The 18,945-nt window shown below is 38.4% G+C and overlaps 1 protein-coding gene across 2 annotated transcripts; it reads right to left on the reverse strand.

Annotated features, from left to right (window-relative positions):
• Positions 357-7,447, reverse strand: CLEC1B (C-type lectin domain family 1 member B). Of its 2 annotated transcripts, NM_001315794.1 has the most exon segments (6): positions 413-570; positions 2,379-2,485; positions 4,779-4,930; positions 5,090-5,203; positions 6,212-6,310; positions 7,146-7,209. In NM_001315794.1, coding segments are annotated over 6 exon segments (681 nt in total). In that variant the 3' UTR covers positions 413-425.

Raw genomic sequence — 18,945 nt, forward strand, 5'->3', positions numbered from 1 at the left:
CCAGGACGGGAACTCCAAGGCTTAACTTTTCTTGTTTCAACTTAAAATGTATGCATTTAATTAAAAAGCAAGTCAAGACACAGGCTTCCAATACCTAAAAAAAAATGTGTTTATGTTTGAAGATGCAGTGACTCACTGTATGTTGAAACAATTGTGAATGGAGGACAAGAAGAATGAAAATTAATGGGAAGAGAACAATTAAATAATCAATTCTCTGACTGGCTTCTGGATTATAAAGAAGGCATTAAGTTATTCCTAATTATAAAGAAGGGACTAAAAGGCGTTGGTAGGAAAGGCGAAGTAAAGATAACTCCAAGGGGAATAAAGGGAAAAATAAAGCAATGTTATGGCTGATGAGTCTTTCATCCAGATCTTTTATTATACAATCAAGCACTTGTCTGTGACATCCTGCCCATCTCTTTGCATTAAAGTAGTTGGTCCACCTTTGGCATGCCTGCCTTCCTCTCACACATTAAATAATGTTTATTCTCACAGAAGGTAGGGTGGATTTTTCCATTATGAAAATAAGCACAATTCATATTTTCTGTTCCATTTCCAGAAAACTTAATCCTGTGAATGCAAAAGGTAGAATGATTTCCTTGGAAAGCTAAATAAATAAGCAGCAATCAAACTCTGTGTATAGTACTTTGGTGCACAAAGTGAAGACAAGAAGTATGGGGAAAAACAGTAAAAAACAACACTCAGAACATTGAGGAAATTCCAATTTGCTTGGGAGTATGAAGCATGGACTTTTGAATAGCTCATAGCAATTTATTATAGGATAAGATTAAGCAGAAGTGAACAGTAGGTGCAATAGGAGTTCAGAGGAAAAGATGGGTGGGGATCTGAAATGATGAGAAAGGCTCCATCTTTTTATATGAGATTATACTTTAGTTCTGTTTTGAAGGAAGGACAGAATTTATATCAACAGAGATGAGAGAGACTTGTAGAGCAAGTACCTGCACAGGATGGAAACAAGTTCAGAGAAAAGTAAGCTGATGAAATATTTTTGAAGTGAGGATTTATATTAGAGGATAATGGATATAAGACAGAACATGTACTGTATTTGCTTGTGAACTTGTCTATATTCCCACCTATGTCACTATGACAAGAGGACAAATGATGTATATTTATTAATTCATTTACCAATATCTTTGGGATCCCTACTACCTGCTAAAGTTGTTTTCTGTGCTGATGATAGAGCGGTAAACAAAGACAGGGTCCTTTCTACAAACAACTTACATTATAGTGAGAGAAATGTTGGTAAGAAGGCAACAAATAGAATATTTCAGAGAATTTGGTTAAGAGTTATGAAGAAACAAAACAGTGTGATAGGATAGAGTTAAGTGGATGGGCTGGAGGGAAGCTAATATAGTTTGGGTAATAAAAATTTGTCTCATTGAGGAAGTGATGTTTAAGCAGAGACTGGAGTCACAAGGGGGAACCCACCATGGACTTCTTGAGACAGAGCATTCAGGAAGGAAATAGCAAGTGCAAAAGCCCTAAGACCTTAAAACATGTTTGATTTATTGAAAGAACAGAGGGATCACAGTTTGCCTGCAATGTTGTGAATGAAGCAGCCAGTGATGAGAATAAAGCCTGAGGTCTATAAAGAGGCTTGCTTGTACTTGTGGTAGTCTTGGCGCCTATGCATAGTAGGTAATAAATACCTATTAAATAAATTAATTAAAATTTTAAGTAATGATCAGATTAAGTTTGGTTATCAGTTTAAATTTTAACGGGAGAGACATTGCACAAGATAAACAAAAGGGGATTGGAGATTGGAAAGCCAGTTAAGTAACTCAGAGTAATTGAGCCCTTTGCCTGGACTGTTTGTTGAAGGATAGAGACTGTCAACATGAAAATGAAAATCATCTTGTGAAAGACGTGCCTGATTCTTGGAAACCCCGAGGAAGATAGACGAGGTAAAATGATACTGAAAAGTCAAAAGAACCCTCAAAATAATAACTTTCGACCACAAAATAGTGAGGATGATCATTTTGTTATGAAATTATGTGAAGAGAATCAAATCAAGCTAACACCCCCCCTCCACACCCACCCACCCACCCATCTACCTGCGCACATAAAATATTCCAATGACAAAGGTGAGGGTAGAAAGGAATAGGACAATATCAGGAACAGGGGTGGAGTGTGACTTACATAAAGAACAGAGGAGTGGGAGAGCAGGGAAAATAGAATCTTATTACAGGTGCTGTCTTGTTAGGACTAGGACATGAATCAGCCCCTGTGTAGGTAACATACAGCACGACATAGCGTCACCTTCCAACTTGTTAAGTAGTTTGCACTCAAGAGGGTAGAAGATTTCTGGAATAAAAATTGCTAGTCGTGCCTTGTATTCTGAGGGTCCAGTGACTTACACATTTTTGGAGGGGACTGAGCCGTCTTCCCACATCCAGGCCTCTTTGGAGTTCTGGCGGGACAATCCAACCCAACGGATTAATCCAGTCCTGCTGGTGAGGTATTGCTATTACAAACACAAATAAATATAAAAGGGTCAGAGTGTTTCTACAGTTCTTGTAATGACATAAAGGCAAAGCTTCATGATAAGCTACCTGGACATAAAACATTAGATTATATGTCTATGTTAATATTAATTATAATTGATATTTAGAATTGTACCTAGTTCACTTGTTGTAGCATTAAAAATACTTGTAAGATATAGGGGAAAATTGGACACAAGAAAGATTTTATTCTAATCTTCCTATGTGTTCATCTTCCATCAGTTGAAGATTAGAATCCAAAATAAGATACCAAATATGGTTCTTAAATGAAATAAGTGGTAAAGAACTAGAGAAAAATGAAAAGAGATACTTTTGTTGGTGAAACTTCATATTCCCTAGAATTCATCTCTACTTGCTTTGGTTTTGTTGCTTAGTTTGCCTACAAAGTCTTAAGTATAGAAGTATCCATTTATTTTAGTTGATTTGGTAGGAGAATTATACAATATCTTCCTCAAAGAGATTTACAAAAGACATACATCTACTTTTTTCTACTTAGAAATGATCACTATTTACTATACTAAATACTATACTTATTTGTTTTGTTCATTGCCAGTTACTCCACTGTAAAATAGGCTCCATGAAGTTAGGAATTTCTGTGTTTTTATTAACACATAGGTACAGGTCTTGGAATAGTTGCAGCACATTTTGGTTGACTTAATGGCTGAATAAATCAATTTATCAGATTTTTTTATTTTTTATTATTTTATTTTCCTAAGTTTTATTGAAGTATAGTTGTATAGCACAGGAAATTCCACTTAATATTCTGTGATAATCTTTAGGGGAAAAGAATCTAAAAAAGAATGGATGTGTGTTTCTGTACAAGTGAATCACTTTATAGTACAACAGTCAGAATTTTTTAAATGCTAGAGTTAACATTCTACGAAAGTAGCATAAAGTCTTTTTTCTTTTTCTTTTTATGGCTGCATTTATGGCATACGAAATTCCCGGACCAGGGGTCGAATCGGAGCTGCAGCTGAGACTTAGGCCACAGCCACAGCAATACTGAATCCAAGCCACATCTGTGACCAATGCTGCAGCTTGTGGCAATACTAAACCCTTAACCCACTCAGTGAGGTCAGGGATCAAACCCGCATCCTCACAGTGGCAACATCAGGTCCTTAACCCATTCATTGAGCCACAACAGGAACTCCTGTCATTTACAGCTTGAGCTACTCATCATCTTTCTGTTAATTTATGGGTTTTTTTTCTTTAAAATACATACATATGGATTTTTCATTTATCTGAGCATTTTCTCTATGAATCTGAGCCCACGCAAAGAGTAAATATAGGTACAGTGAGCTGGAATAACGGCGCACAAATGAGCATGAACGTCACGGGGCTGGTTTCCTCATGTCTGGTTGCTTCAGCCCTCAGGAAGAGACAAGCCAATTTTGCTCATCATCCCTAGCAATTCTGTAGAATACAACTTACCCGAAAATGTGAATTCTATTGACTCTGTCCGCATAGAGCCCCAATCCTGATCTATTCCAATTCACATTTGCTTTCATTTTTAATATGCAGAAATCTGAATAATTACAATATTAGAAATTATAAGATAAATACAATAAATAATGTATACGTTTAAAAAATTGTTTGGACATACTGTTACGGGATAGAAGGGAGACTCCAAGGCTTGGTTCCTGGCTTGCTCCCAGGACTTATGAAAGGAAAAGTTACATTCAATAATAAAGGGAGAGTGCAGTAGTGGATGTGGATGTATTTTACTTGAAAGGAGGGTTTTGTTAGAAGCTGTCAAAGGGGAAAATGTGGAAGAAGCGTCCTGACTAGCAGAAAATTTTCAACTGAAATCCTGTGTGTTGCCCAAATAAGATTGTGCCCCAAACTGGGTCTGGACGAGCCTGTGAAAAGATAGAGTTTGCACCATGGATTGTTCAAACTGCCAATAATTTAGCAAGAACAGAGAAGATGTGTCATATTGGGATAATACTGATATTTTTATTTTACAATCGTATTGAGTTTCTTATACTTTCAGATGCTTTTTTTTTTGAATTAGTAAATAGAATTAAGGAAGGAAAAAAATATATCTTAACTCTTGTTGCAGAGATAAGACCAGAACTCGGTTTCACTAGTACTCTTTCAGCACTTTCTACTCTCAAATGTTGCAATTTTTACTGATAAGTTTCTCAGACTAGCACAAACTGGAAGATATAAAAATGTAGAAAAAAAAGCTCACATGTTCCATTTGAGACTTGTCTCCTTATGACTCCAAAATATTTGACATAGAGCTCTCCTTACCAGAATATTCTGGCTGGGGATCTTCAGAAGCGTAGCACTGGTGTCGATACAGTACTTCTTACTCTCTTCCCAGGTCAAGTTGTGCCTGAAGAATCCATAGCAACTGTCTCCATGATATCTCCAGTTTTTCTCACATGGGCTGCACTGATGTCCTTAAGGAGAAACCAAGCATAGGATCCCTTTCGTTCTGAACTGGGCTTACCTTTTCCTCGTGTTCGGTGTTTCCTGCAGATCTCAAGATGCCCTACAGATCGCATTACAAAAATACTCCAGCATGAGGGATGATGACGTGGTGCCCAAATGGTACTTACTTTCCTCTTGTCCTGATTGTTTTATTAAATCTTGGCAGACCTTCCTTGCTAATTGCTTCAGAGTTCCTGAGAGATGTTCATTCTCAGCTCGTAGGTTGTGTTGCTGCGTGATAGCTAGATATAAAAATTAGGTAATAATTTGTCGTGAGGATAACCAGGGTGATGCCAAACAAGTCCTCCCAATAAACTTTAAATTCAGTAGAGTTGTCAGTCTACGAGGTGCTTAGAGATACATCTGAGTAAATGAGTGCTAGAAAGAGGTCAGGCTAAAGAAGGTTCCAAAGAATACTTTAAGTACCATGCAGAATGATCCCAAGGGGTCTCCACAAGAATGAGTGAATTATTTGAAGGAGACAATCAGAAATAAGAACAGACCACAATCCAATTGCATGCCCAAAGCAGCGGTTGTGACCTTTCCTTGAACACAGATTTCTAAGCACATTTCACAAAGGTGAATGACCTCTGTTATTATGTTTTTCATGTGATGCCAAAATATCCATTCACTTAAAAAGTACATATCAGTTTCTTGTAATGCTCAAAGTACTGTGATATTCAGGTAAATCAAAGGTGGTGAATGAAATGTTCTAAATATCTTCTGAAAAATAAATAAGCACATGAACAAGCAATAATTATACAGATGATAATGTAACATTGGGGGACTTTTAGGTTTATAGGAAGAAGAAATATTTGTAAATTGGGGGGATATGAATTCTCTCAGTGGAAGTAAGTAAATACATTCAGTTTAAAAAATGAGAAGAAGGGCATTTTCATGAAAAGGGAATAGGATGAGTAAAATCTCAGGCAGGGGGACATAGGATTTATTCATGAAACTGAGAAAACCACACTTGTTGGATCTTAAGACGTGCAGAATAGGGAGGAAATGAGGATCTTAAAGACCAGCTTAAAATTCTTAAAAATAGTTCATTAAAAAAATCCAAATGGTATTTCTAATCAGAAGGTAAAGGTCAGAGTTCTTTATTGAGGCTATCTTGGCAGCTAAGTATAGGATGATTAGAGTAGTGACAAGTAGAAACATACTGACAATTCAGCTTAATGTTCAATTGTTGACACTTAGTTATTATCTTCCTCAGATCAAATCTTTGGCAATCAGTTGGTACTTACACAGAATGCCCAGAGCCACCAGCCCAAAAACCATCCCTATGCATAAGACCAGCAGAATCAAAGCCATCACACGCCACAGAGAGGATGCAGCAGGAGCACCTGTAGGCATGCAATAAAGATAATGGGGGGAAAGCAGAATGGCACAGCTATGGGGCAGCAGTGTCCCTGTTCCCACCCTCTCAGGATGATCGAAGTGAGACAAACAGCTTCATTGGTACATCCTGCCTTTTCTCCCTCAGCGAGCAAAGTACACAACTCACTCCATCCCTACTTCCCCTGGCCTTCTTTATGAGTCCAAATATAACTAGCTGTCAAGGTCTTGTGGTTTTGTCTTTAATAAATAATTGCATTCATAAGCAACAACTGTAGAATCACAGGCATTTGCTGACATCTTAGAAAATGGAATTTCCAAACGTTCTCCTCTTATCCCCTTGCTTTCTATTCCCTCCAGCATTTTTTTCTTACAGCCTCACCCAAGGTATATGGAAGTTCCTGGGCTAGGGATTGAATTAGAGCTGCAGCTGCCAGCCTACACCACAGCCACAGCAACACTGGATCCAAGTTGCATCTGCCACCTACGCGACAGCTTGTGACAACGCTGTATCCTTTACCCACTGAGCAAGGTCAGGGATAGAAACAGCATCTTCACAGCGACAAGTCAGACCCCTATCCCACTGAGCCACAATGGGAACTCCATCCCTCCAGCATTTAAACCCGTAAACCTTAATGTAATGTACCCTGCTTGTATCCTTTATTGTTTATATTCTAGGTAAATCTTTCCGAGCGTAGGTAGATAGCACTCAAATGCTGGAGATAAAGAAGGTCCTTCAGGAAACTTAAAACTGTATATGCTGTCACCAGCAGAAATAAGAAAATTAGGGTGAATCCATTTTCAACAGTTAATTTCCAAGTTGCTGACTCTGGGCATTCTTACCTGAAGTGAGAGCTGGTTTTTCAGTTTTAACATTTAAGGTGACATATCCGTCTTCATCCTGCATGGCTTTCCTTGGACTGCAAGTGAGCTCAGGCTTCAATGACTGCAAAATGTTGGGTCTACTTCGATTTCAATTTCTACCAGCCTGTGATCCTTCCTGGTAAGGTGGAGCCATATGCAATGGGGCACATGGTTTTTTTGTTTCTTGGGTTTTCTTTCTTTCCAGGAAGCCTTTTAATAGCTTCTCAGAGATACATGGACCTTAAACACAAAAACACAAAAATAATAACTTGTGGTAAAGGAGTAGATATGGCATTCGTTTCCTGTTTCCTTATCATCCTTTAGAAATGAAGGAATATTCCATTGTGTGTATCCTTCCAGAGAACAAAGGTACATGCTTCATCCTAACCTTAACAATGTCTAAATCATATTGTTTACATAAACTAATTTCTGATGAAAATTCGTGGATAAAACATCAGCAGATATAGCCTAGCTCATTGTGAGGAAAAAATCTAATATAATTTTCTCTAAGATGAGCAGTATTAAAGGTTTCATGGTCTAGTGTTAGAAGGTGTAATCGTGAGCAAGGATTCATCCAAATTTTTGCATCTTTCTTAGATCAAAGTTTTAAATGTTTGAGAACTCCATATAAGGTAGGATTTCTATTGCTTAGGTTTAGGCATTGAGGAAAACAAAGTGACATAATACAGAGGTAGTGTCTTGATATATTGCCTTTTAGTAATGTTTTCACTCTAAAATAAATTTCCAGAAATGGCTTTTGGATTTTTGATAATTCTAGCCACAGGATGAGGATCTTATGCTTGGACCTCTGTTCCATAAAAATGTGTTTGTCTTTATTTGTGTCCATCAAGCATGGCCTTATGGTGTTAGAAATATTCTGGGTGAGTACAGAGACTCTCACAGTCAAAGAAAGCCCTGATAACATTACTCTTAATTCTGCTTTATCTCTCTATACACCCCACAAATATAAGCTGAATTACTCAGCAAAAATTAAGCAAAGAACAGCAGGGAAAAGGGATAAGTATACCAAATTTTTTCCCCTTTTCCAAAATCCACAGGCTTTACCAGATAGCTCTCATTCACCATACAGGGCCTATCAGTGACAATTTGTTTCTGCTTGCAGATTTTCTCTCTCCCTCTTTTCTTGGCTTAGGAACATCTAGCTGAAGAAGTCTTTTATTCCAAATATCCTGATGAGTTTGAATTTGAAATAAAAACTTGGTTTAATATTTTAGAAAATGAGTGTTACATTAATGGTCTCTCTCTCTTTTTTTTTTTCTTTTTTCTTTTTTTTTTTTTTTTTTGGCTTTCTAGGGCCACGCTAAGGGTTGAATAGGAGTTGTAACTGCTGGCCTACGCCACAGCCACAGCAATGCTAGATCCAAGCCGCGTCTGCAACCTACACCACAGCTCACAGCAATGGCGAGTCCTTAACCCACTGAGCGAGGGATGCTAGTTAGATTTGTTTCTGCTGAGCCATGAGAGGAACTCCTGATCTCTTATTTTAACGCAATTATTTCATCAATGTAATTGTGTGTCAAATACTGAAATTCGGGGTGAGTATTCTTGGAGAAAGTCATGGCACTAGTCCTTACGGAGCATGGGGTCTTAGATTTGAGCTATCTAACCTTTATCTCTTAGAACAACTTTCCCACCTCATGACACACTAGCCCACATTCCTGTCCCACTTTCCTGTTTCACTCTTTTTCACTGCACTTCTTACTACCCAACCCACGCGAGTGTGTGTCCCATATATGTCTGTGTGTGTGTGGGTGTGTGTGGCATATATCCTCACAAGATTGTATCCTGTGGCTCTAAATAGTGACTGGCATACAGGTACCACCCAGTATATATTTGATGAAAAAACAAATAAATGAATGAGTATGGGTAAAATTGGGATTTTCATCCGAATCTTATACATGCAGAAAGAGTAGTTAAAGGAAGCTGAGGATTTTCTATGGTCATACTTTTTGTAAGAAGCATCACCGTCTACCTAGTTTCCAAGTTCCTTCCACTGCACTATGATATCTTCCAAATGTAGATAATATCCAGACTCCATTATCCATGTTCATAGCTGAAGAACACTTAAAAGGACCACAATGACAGTGTATAGATGCAAAACCAGAGGAAATCAGTGGAATGAATAGTGCTGTGGATAAGACTAGTCAATATAGCATTGAGAACTATGTCTAGATACTCATGTCGCAACAGAAGAAAGGGTGGGGGAAAAAAACTGTAACTGCAATGTATACATCTAAGGATGACCTGACCCCCTTGCTGTACAGTGGGAAAATAATAAAAAAAAAATGAAAAAAAAAAAGACTAGTCAATATATAATGAGAGCCAGAGGATGTGTAAAAAAGAAAAATGGAAAGAAAATGATGTTGACTCTTATGGGTGTGGTAATAATATCTTTAAACTGAAAAAAATATAAAGGACATGAACATTTTGCAGTTAGTGACATCTTTTTGTAGACCCTTTACCGTACATCACTTTGCAGCTGACCCTTCAAGGTGACCTACAGTAAAGCATTTATCAGTGATTTCCTGTCCCCTCTCTCAGTCCCCCGAATTAAAATTGTTGGTTCACTTTTGACCTACTAGCCTTCTACACACATATCAAATACTGTTTATCTTTTGAAAAGACAAGGATTTCCTGTCATAAAAATGCCTTCTCATTCACTTCCAGAAAGCTTAAACATATAGGAACTGGGTACACTTGCTGTACAATAGAAAATTGACAGAACACTAGAAACCAGCTATAATGGAAAAAATAAAACTCATTATAAATGAAAAAAATAAATAAAAGTGAGAAATGAAAAGAAAAAAAAACATGTTGACTGACAGGTGGAATGAGCTTCATTGAAAATTAATAAAGGAGTTCCCATCGTGGCACAGTGGTTAACGAATCCGACTAGGAACCATAAGGTTGCGGGTTCGATCCCTGGCCTTGCTCAGTGGGTTGAGGATCTGGCGTTGCTGTGAGCTGTGGTGTAGGTTGCAGATATGGCTCGGATCCCACGTTGCTGTGGCTCTGGCGTAGGCTGGCTCTGATTAGACCCCTAGCCTGGGAACCTCCATATGCCTCGGGGGTGACCCTAGAAAAGGCAAAAAGACAAATAAATAAATAAAATAAAATAAAATAAAAATTAATAAAATAGGAGTTCCTGCTGTGGCGCAGTGGGTTAAGAATCCGACTGCAGCAGCTTGAGTGGCTGCAGAGGTGCAGCTTCGATCCCTGGCTTCGTGTGGTGGGATAAAGGAGCCAGGGTTGCTGTAGCTGTGGTAGAGATCGCAGCTGTGGCTCAGATTTAATTCCTGGACCAGGAACTTCCATATATTGTAGTTGCAGCCCTAAAAAAATTAATAAACTAAGCAATGCATAATATATCAAACAGCAATGGTGGCAGAGCTGTCTGTTACACATAGTGCAGAAAATGAGGGGGAAAAAATTGTTAGATCACGTTCACAACACTGACTGAAAATTTTATCTTGCACATGTGCACAAAAATCCCTATAAGTAAAAAGCTTAAATAACAATCAAATGGGATACATAGATTTGAGTTAAGGTTTGAAGGACAGGTGAAAGTGCCTAATAAGAGAGAGGAGAGGGGAATCAGGGAGGGCACACATCTGAAATAAAGCTAGGGAAGTCTGAATGAATGTGGCACTACCTGTGATCAAGGCACGTGAAATGATCAAGCCTATTTGAACAGAGTATATGGGGATGTAAGGTGTCCTATTAAAATCACTACAAAACTTACATTTCAGAGACAGCTAATCAATCAATTATTTAAACATATATCTATTGATCACTGTGTATTTCCTGAGCACTGTCCTATTTTCTGGGGAGCAAGCTGTGAATGAAACACACAAAAGCTGTGATCTTATTAAGCTTATGATCTAGTGGAGGGTGGTGAAAAAAGATAGCAAAGAATCAAAGAAAAGAGCGAGGCAACTTGAGATCATATAAATGCTATGAAAAAAGCCATGTAATAGAGCTATACCAGTGAGGTTTGGGGGAGACCCTGGTTGTGCTCATTGAACTTGTTTATCTAACTTTTACTAGAAGGGGTTGGAGACTTGCACAACTTTCTTCCCTTTTTTTTTTATTGATGTGTATGTAGCTGATTTACAATATTATATTATTTTTCGGGTGTACAATCGTGCTTCAATATTTTTACAGATTATGCTCTATTTTAAGTTCTTGCAAAATGATGGCTATATTTTCCTGTGCTGTACAATATATCCCCGTTGTTTATCTATTTTATACATAGTAGTTCGTATCTCTTAATTCCAAACCCCTATTTTGCCCTCCCCACTTCTCTTTCCCCACTGCTAACCTCTAGTTTGTTCTATCTGTGAATGTGCTTCTGTTTTGTTATATACATTCATTTTATATTAAAGATTCCACATACAAATGATATAATATTTGTCTTTGTCTGATTTATTTCAAAAAGCATAATGCTCGCAACGTCCATCCATGTTGTTGCAAATGGCAGAATTTCATTCTTTTTTATAGCTAAGTAGTATTCCATTGCATATATATATACACACACAAGATCTTTTTATCCATTCATTTGTTGATGAACTCTTAGGTTGCTTCTATATTTTGGTTATAGTAAATAGCATTGCTATGAACATTGGGGTTCTGTATCTTTTCAAATTAATGGCTTGGTTTTCTTCTGATGTATATACAGGAGTGGAATTGTTGGATCATATAGTAATTCCATTTTCAGTTTTTTGAGGAAACTCCATACTGTTTTCCATAGCGGCTGAACAAATTTACTTTCTCACTAACAGTGTACAAATGTTCCTTTTCCTCCACATCCTTGCCAACATTTGTTATTTGTGGTATTTTTTATGATAGCCATTCTGACAGCTGTGAAGTGATATCTCATTGTGGTTTTGACTTGCATTTTTCTGATACTAGTGATTTTGAACATCTTTTCATGTGCCTGTTGGCCATCAGTGTATCTTTCTTCAAAAAATGTCTATTCAGGTCTTCTGCTGATTTTTTTATTCAGGTTGTTTGGTTTTTAAAATTATGTCAATATATCTATGATGTATTGTCATATCTGTGATATCAATATATTATGTGAACTTTTTATCTATTTGGGATATTAACCCCTTATCCAACTTAAATATTTTGCAAATATTTTCTCCCTTTTAGTAGGCTCTTTTTATTTTGTCAATGATTTCCTTTACTGTGCAAAAGCTTTCACTTATAAGAGCATCTAAAATAATTAAAACTTAATTCTGACATAACAGTAGTGATACCATTTGTTACTGCCTCTATACGCTTGTATTAATTACCTCTGTGGTAGGTATTATACGTAGGTCAATTTTACTAATAAAAAAAAAAGCAAAAGGTGAAATGACTTGCCAAAAGTCAATGGATGAGTAAATGCTGATCCAGGATTTGAATCAATCTGTTCATCTTCATAGCTCTATATTTTAATCAGGATATTTTATTATCTTGATGGATGAATACACATTTCAAAAATAATTCCTTCCTATAATTCATCCTCTAGCTCCTCCTTGTGGTCATTTTTTTGTTTGTTTGTTTCTGCTTTTATCTTTTCTTTAGGCCTTTGATCCTTGGGATTTAATTTTTATTTTCTCCATTTCTTTTCATAAATAATTTTGAATTTATTCCTATTCTGCCCATTCTCTGGGTACAATGTAGGCCCCTCTTTAAAAGTGTTCTTTGAAATAAGCATAATATGTGGGAATGGAATGATCAGTGGCTGAAGAATGAAGTGAGAATACAACTTCCCATCATGTAAACTCATTATTTCTTTTAATGCATCCCAGATGAACAATAACTCTATATTTAATTCCCATGCTCCCTTATTTTCTGCAATGAAAATTATGTTCTGATGGCTTTAATTTCGTATGTGAAGAGTATAGAAGTCAAAGGTGATTCTAAGTTTTTGGCTGAAGTTTTGTATCAAGTTTTCATGTACTAAAATGAAGAAGTATACAATGAAACAGTTGTAAAAGAGCTGTTCCTGTCTTTTGATATGTTAAGTCTGAAAATTTTCTAACATTATATGATTAGGCTAACTCTCTTGTCAGGTACATGGGCCTGGGGCTCAAACTGCGGAATGAAAACATACATCTGAAGATCATTTATGCATGGCTGTTACCTGAAGCCCTGAGTCTAGAGGAAGTCATTTGCGGATGAGAATAAAAAGAAGATAGATGGCCCAGGACTGAACTCTGGGGCTCTAAAGCATTTCAAGTTCAGATAAGGAGGAATCAGCCAATCTGATGGACGATTAGAAAGTAAAGTAAAAGAAAAATAAGATAACAGTGTCCTGGAGAACAAAGTATTTTGGAGAAGCGTTTTAAATAAAAATTATGTCAAATGCTGTTTATAGGTTGAATAAAATAAATCCTGAGGGGAGTTCACATTGTGGTGCAGCAGAAACGAATCCAACTAGGAACCATGAGGTTGCTGTGGCTCTGGCGTAAGCCGGTGGCTACAGCTCCGATTCGACCCCTAGCCTGGGAATCTCCATATGCTGTAGGTGTGGGCCCCCCCCCCAAAAAAACCACCTGAGAAATAGCCATTGTATGTGTTGGTGTAGAGGTTAATTGTGACTTATTGGTATCTTTATAGAAATAGTGAAAGAAAAAGCCTGATTAAAGTTGGTTCAGAAAAACAGGAAGATCCAGCAGGCACAGACAGATTTGAACCCTTTCCTTGTTAAGATAATTAGAGAAATGAGAGTGATTGAATGTGTGTGTGTGTGTGTACGTGGCAGGGGTGTAAACAATGCTAATTTTATAAAGGAGATATTATATATTGCATCATCTTTGTATGTTAAGGTGGGTAAACCATTAAAGATGAAAAAAAAAAATCGATGATCCAGAAAGAGAAAGAGAATTTACAAGGGAAAAAATTTGAATAAATAGATGGAATGGATTTCCTGTGTCGACAAAGATTGAACATAGATAAAAGTGTTTAGAATTTAACCACAGAAAATGCTTGAACATGAGTTGGTCAGTGGAGGAGAGGAAATGTTCTTCTGATGTTTTTATTTTTCTCAAGGTAAGAAGCCAGGTTTTTATCTGAATTTGGGAAGTAGAGAAGAAATCTGAGAACCGAAGAAGGAAGACAAAGTGAGAGTAATCTAGTAAATTCACAGAACAGATTGATTAGTAGGCTTACTGGCAAGTTATCATTAAAAAATGCAAAATAAAGCCAGCTTACTCTGGTCACATTCAGCTGCTTGTAGGCAGGTATAGTGTCTATAGAATGGGATTTACCAAGCTGCATTTTCCAGATGTGTCCAATAGACGAAGGGATAAGCATTGACTTTGTAGTTGTATGTAAAGGGATGATGATGATAACTGGCCCTGATAAATGGTCTAAGCCGGGTAAAACAGGAAATGAGACACAAGGGATTTAGGACAATGAAAAGATGGCACAGTCACTTAATTTAATATCCCAGTGGGCAGCAAAGTATCCTAGGTCATAGATTCACTCTAGGGAGGGGGCTGGAAAGTAAAGACTTGGAGGTTAGAGAGTCGAAATCTAAAACTGAAGTAACAGAGGAAGTGCTCACCTTGGTAATGAAATTGTCTCGACTCCAGTGCAGCCCAGCACTGTCCAATGAAATTTTTGGTGATAACGGAAATGTTATGTATTTGTACTGTCCAGGTTCATAGCCGTCAGCCACCTCTGGCTGTTGAGCACTTGAAATATGACTAGAGTGTCTAAGGAAATGAATATTTAATTTTAATTTAAGTTTAAATCATCACATACAGGTAGTAACTCCAGTAATGGACAGTATAGCTTTAATGTGTGATCACCATAGTGGATGGCTTACTTGTAGGCCTGGTCAAGGTTGTTGGAGGTAAATCTAGGACCTGAGAGCCCAGAGTATCGGAATTATCACCTACAAGAATGCTGAAATCACTGATCATCACGACAAGAATAGAGGTGAACAATGAGATTTAAGGCAGCTGAAAAAAAAAGGTAAAGAAATGAAGAGAGGAGTTCCCGTGTGGCACAGTGGAAACGAATCTGACTAGGAACCATGAGGTTGTGGGTTCGATCCCTGGCCTCGCTCACTGGGTTAAGGATCCGGCGTTGCTGTGAGCTGTGGTGTAGGTTGCAGATGCAGCTCAGATCTGGCATTGCTGTGGCTCTGGTGTAGGCCTGCAGCTATAGCTCCGATTAGACCCCTAATCTGGGAACTTCCATTTGCCATGGGTATGGCCCTAAAAAGACAAAAGACAAAAAAAAAAAAAAAGAAATGAGGAGAAATGGCTTAGAATTTGGTAGATGATTGCAACAAGGTGTGTTGTAGTGTAATCTGATAAAATGAGCAACAGATATGCTGGAAATTGTTAAAGGAGAAAATTATAGACAGTAATTTCTAAATTAACACTATTATCAACAAATAATAGATAATATAACATTTTCAGATCATAATAGTAGAAAATGTGTAGGAAGTCTGATCAGTCTTCTTTCTTATAAAAATAATTAGGAACCAGATGAGATTCTTCATCATTGTTTTATCCAAGCATTATTTTATATAAGATAGAAAGAAATTAAAAATATGTTTATAAGGAACTTTGAGGTTTGTAAAAGAATTGGGGAAATGAAAATGAAAACACAGTCCTAATCTTTGCAAAATTTGGTGACAGTGAAAGAACAGAACAAAAATAAAAAACAGCCTTGAGTTCTCATTTTTTAAATCATCTATTTGATTTAACTTTTGCCATGTCAATGTTCTCTGCCTTTATCTAATTTACCCAGAATAGAAACTTAACCATAGATTTATTATTCATTTCACATTTTTGGCAGTGGAGTTTAGTTGATCATGACCCAGAGACTTCATATTTTTTTTTGTACTTCAATACTCCATCAGTTCGAAAAAAATGAACAAGAAATACATGTACATTTACGTATTTAGAGATCACGCAAAAATATTACTGAAGGGTTATTATTGTCACATTGCATTTCTTTTTTTTTTTTTTTTTTTTTGTCTTTTTTGTTGTTGTTGTTATTTCTTGGGCCGCTCCTGCGGCATATGGAGTTCCCAGGCCAGGGGTTGAATCGGAGCTGCAGCCACCGGCCCACGCCAGAGCCACAGCAACGCGGGATCCGAGCCGCATCTGCAACCTACACCACAGCTCACGGCAATGCCGGATCCTTAACCCAGTGAGCAAGGGCAGGGACCGAACCTGCACCCTCATGGTTCCTAGTCGGATTCGTTAACCACTGCGCCACGACGGGAACTCCATGTCACATTGCATTTCTACAGCCCATTGGATATTTGTTCACACTCCTAAAGTGGTTGCCATTCATTATGGAGACATTTGATTAGGATAATCTCCCCACAGAGGTGAACCTTGGGAAGTTTTGGGTCCCTCCCCAGCCATCTGAAAACAAATACCCACACCACAGTCGCTTCCTAAGCACAAATTTTTTTTTTTTTTTTGGCTTTTTAGGGTCACACCCTAAAAAGTTCCCAGGCTGGGATTGCATCAGAGCTACAGCTGCCAGCTTACGCCACAGCAACACAGGATCCAAGCCGTATCTGCAACCCACACCACAGCACATGGCCATGCAGCGCATGGCCATGCTGCTCATGGCAACGCCAGATCTTTAACCCACTGATCAGGGCCAGGGATCAAACCCCAGTCCCCGGGGATACCAGTCAGGTTCGTTACCCCTGAGCCACAACAGGAACTCCGACACTTTTATCATCTTCTCTTCCTTCCCCCAAAGGAAAGCTTTAGAATTGATTCCTCGGTTTCCTTCCTCAGGTAGAGCCCCGCTCAAATATTTTTTTGTTCTGTTATTTGCTCCTTTACCAAATGACCCAAAAGTAGCCACTTTATTGTTAAATGAAAATAAAGGATTAAAAAGTCAAAAAAAAAAAAAAAGGTAGCCACTTGAACAACAGAAATCTATTGTCTCACAGCTGTGTAGGTTAGAAGTTTGACTTGGATCTCACTGGGGTAAAATCAGTCAGGGCTGAGCAGGGCTCTTTTCTGAATGCTCTATGGGAGAATCAATTTACTTGCCTGTTCATCTTTTAGCTTGTACTCCTTGCTTCCCAGCCCCCTTTCTCTGTCTTCACAGAGCAACAGCAACCTGTATCTCTCCACTCCCAGGAAAGGTTCTCCACTTTCCCATGATTAAATTGCACCCCCCAGATGATGTAAGACAATTTCCTCATTTCAAAATCTGTAATCATATTTGCAATGCCCCTTTTGCCATATCTACCATGGTCACAGGTTCTAGGGATTAGGGCAAAGATCATCTTTAGGGGGCTATTATTCCGCCTACCTCAGGTTCTTGGCAGCAATGCACTATTTTCTTTTGTATAAACTATTACATTTTATGGGATTAAGAGTACGATGGGATTAGAAGGAGAAGATTATAAAATGAGTATGTTTTATAAAAAGGATCATGGGATTAGAAGAAGATGCAATCCTTTTTAAGAGCTCTGTGAGTCTGATGCTTGCTGTGACTAAATGACCTGCCACACAGGGCAATGTGCTTTTTTTCCTGTGTGCTTCCAAGTAACAGCCAGAACACTTCCTATATAAATTGTCAACTCTTTATTGATCATGTGATGCTATTGAAACGCACAGTGTCACAGCGTAAATCCTTGTGCAGTGAGTTTCCCTCAGTTTTATTTGAGACATATTTTCAGGGCTTTTTGAGGCCTTTGAGAAGATAGAGGTTGGTTATTTCATCATTTTTTTTAATGAAATGTAAATTACTTGTAGCTGAAAGAGACTTCAAGCATAAAGACTTCCGGAGAATCCCCTGTATCCAGTGTTCCCTTCGAATATCCAACAGCATCTCTGCCTTCAGTTGCCCCAACCCCCATCTTCTGATTTTTCAGGCCTAGAAGACTGTGCTTTTATCAGAAGCCTGTACTTCCTCTATCGGAAGTTCAGCTGCCCCACTGAAATGACTGTGGGCTTCCCTCAACCTTAAAAGCCAAACAAGTGGACAAATGAAAAACAGAAGCAGAAGCACCTTCCCATGTGCCAGCCTCCTTCTCTCCAGAACCTGCCTGCTTTTCTCACTCTCCTAAGATACCAGGGAGTCATTTTAAAAATCTTGTTCTGAGCATTGGTTGTTACCTAATGGAGTATTATTCTGTTAGGCATCTACATGTAAGAAGGAAACTCCCATTCACGCCGAGTTCTAATAGCTATTCATTTCTTCTCCGGGCCTATAGCCTGCACTGTCTCTCGTACACATTCGGTTTTTGTTTTTTTTTTTTTTTTTTTTTTCTCTTTTTGCTTTTATCTAGGGCCGCTCCCGCGGCATATGGAGATTCCCAGGCTAGGGATCCAATCGGAGTTGTAGCCACCGGCCCACGCCAGAGCCACAGCAACTTGGGATCCCAGCCGCGACTGCGACCTACATCACAGCTCACAGCAACGCCAGATCCTTAACCCACTGAGCAAGGCCAGGGATCGAACCCGCAACCTCATGGCTCCTAGTCGGATTTGTTAACTACTGCGCCACGACGGGAACTCCACGTTTGGTTTTTAAAATCAGCAGCGAGGTGTGGCTGGTTTTTAGCTAGACAGCCCTTCGTCTCAGTATGTGTATCTCCTCGATACCTGTATGGGTGAGTGTAACCCAGATCCAAAGTCTCCATACAGGATTAGCTGCTTTTAATACCGGTAAAGAGGCCAACCTGAGTCTTGACTGAAACACTCAGAGCAGCCTCTCCACTGAGGATCATGGGAACTTCCCCTTGAAACCAGCATCCCTGCTCCAAAGTACC

Source organism: Sus scrofa, chromosome 5 (assembly GCF_000003025.6).
Source record: "Sus scrofa isolate TJ Tabasco breed Duroc chromosome 5, Sscrofa11.1, whole genome shotgun sequence".
Taxonomy (NCBI): domain Eukaryota; kingdom Metazoa; phylum Chordata; class Mammalia; order Artiodactyla; family Suidae; genus Sus; species Sus scrofa.

Bases quoted from the DNA above. Each gene is read 5' to 3' on its own strand.
- CLEC1B (XM_021091095.1), bottom strand. From the start codon at position 7,209: ATGCAGGATGAAGACGGATATGTCACCTTAAATGTTAAAACTGAAAAA. The intron at 5,204-7,145 runs GTAAGAATGCCC...TTTTATATCTAG, and splicing joins AAAACCAGCTCTCACTTCAG to CTATCACGCAGCAACACAAC. The intron at 4,931-5,089 runs GTAAGTACCATT...TTTCTCCTTAAG, and splicing joins ACAATCAGGACAAGAGGAAA to GACATCAGTGCAGCCCATGT.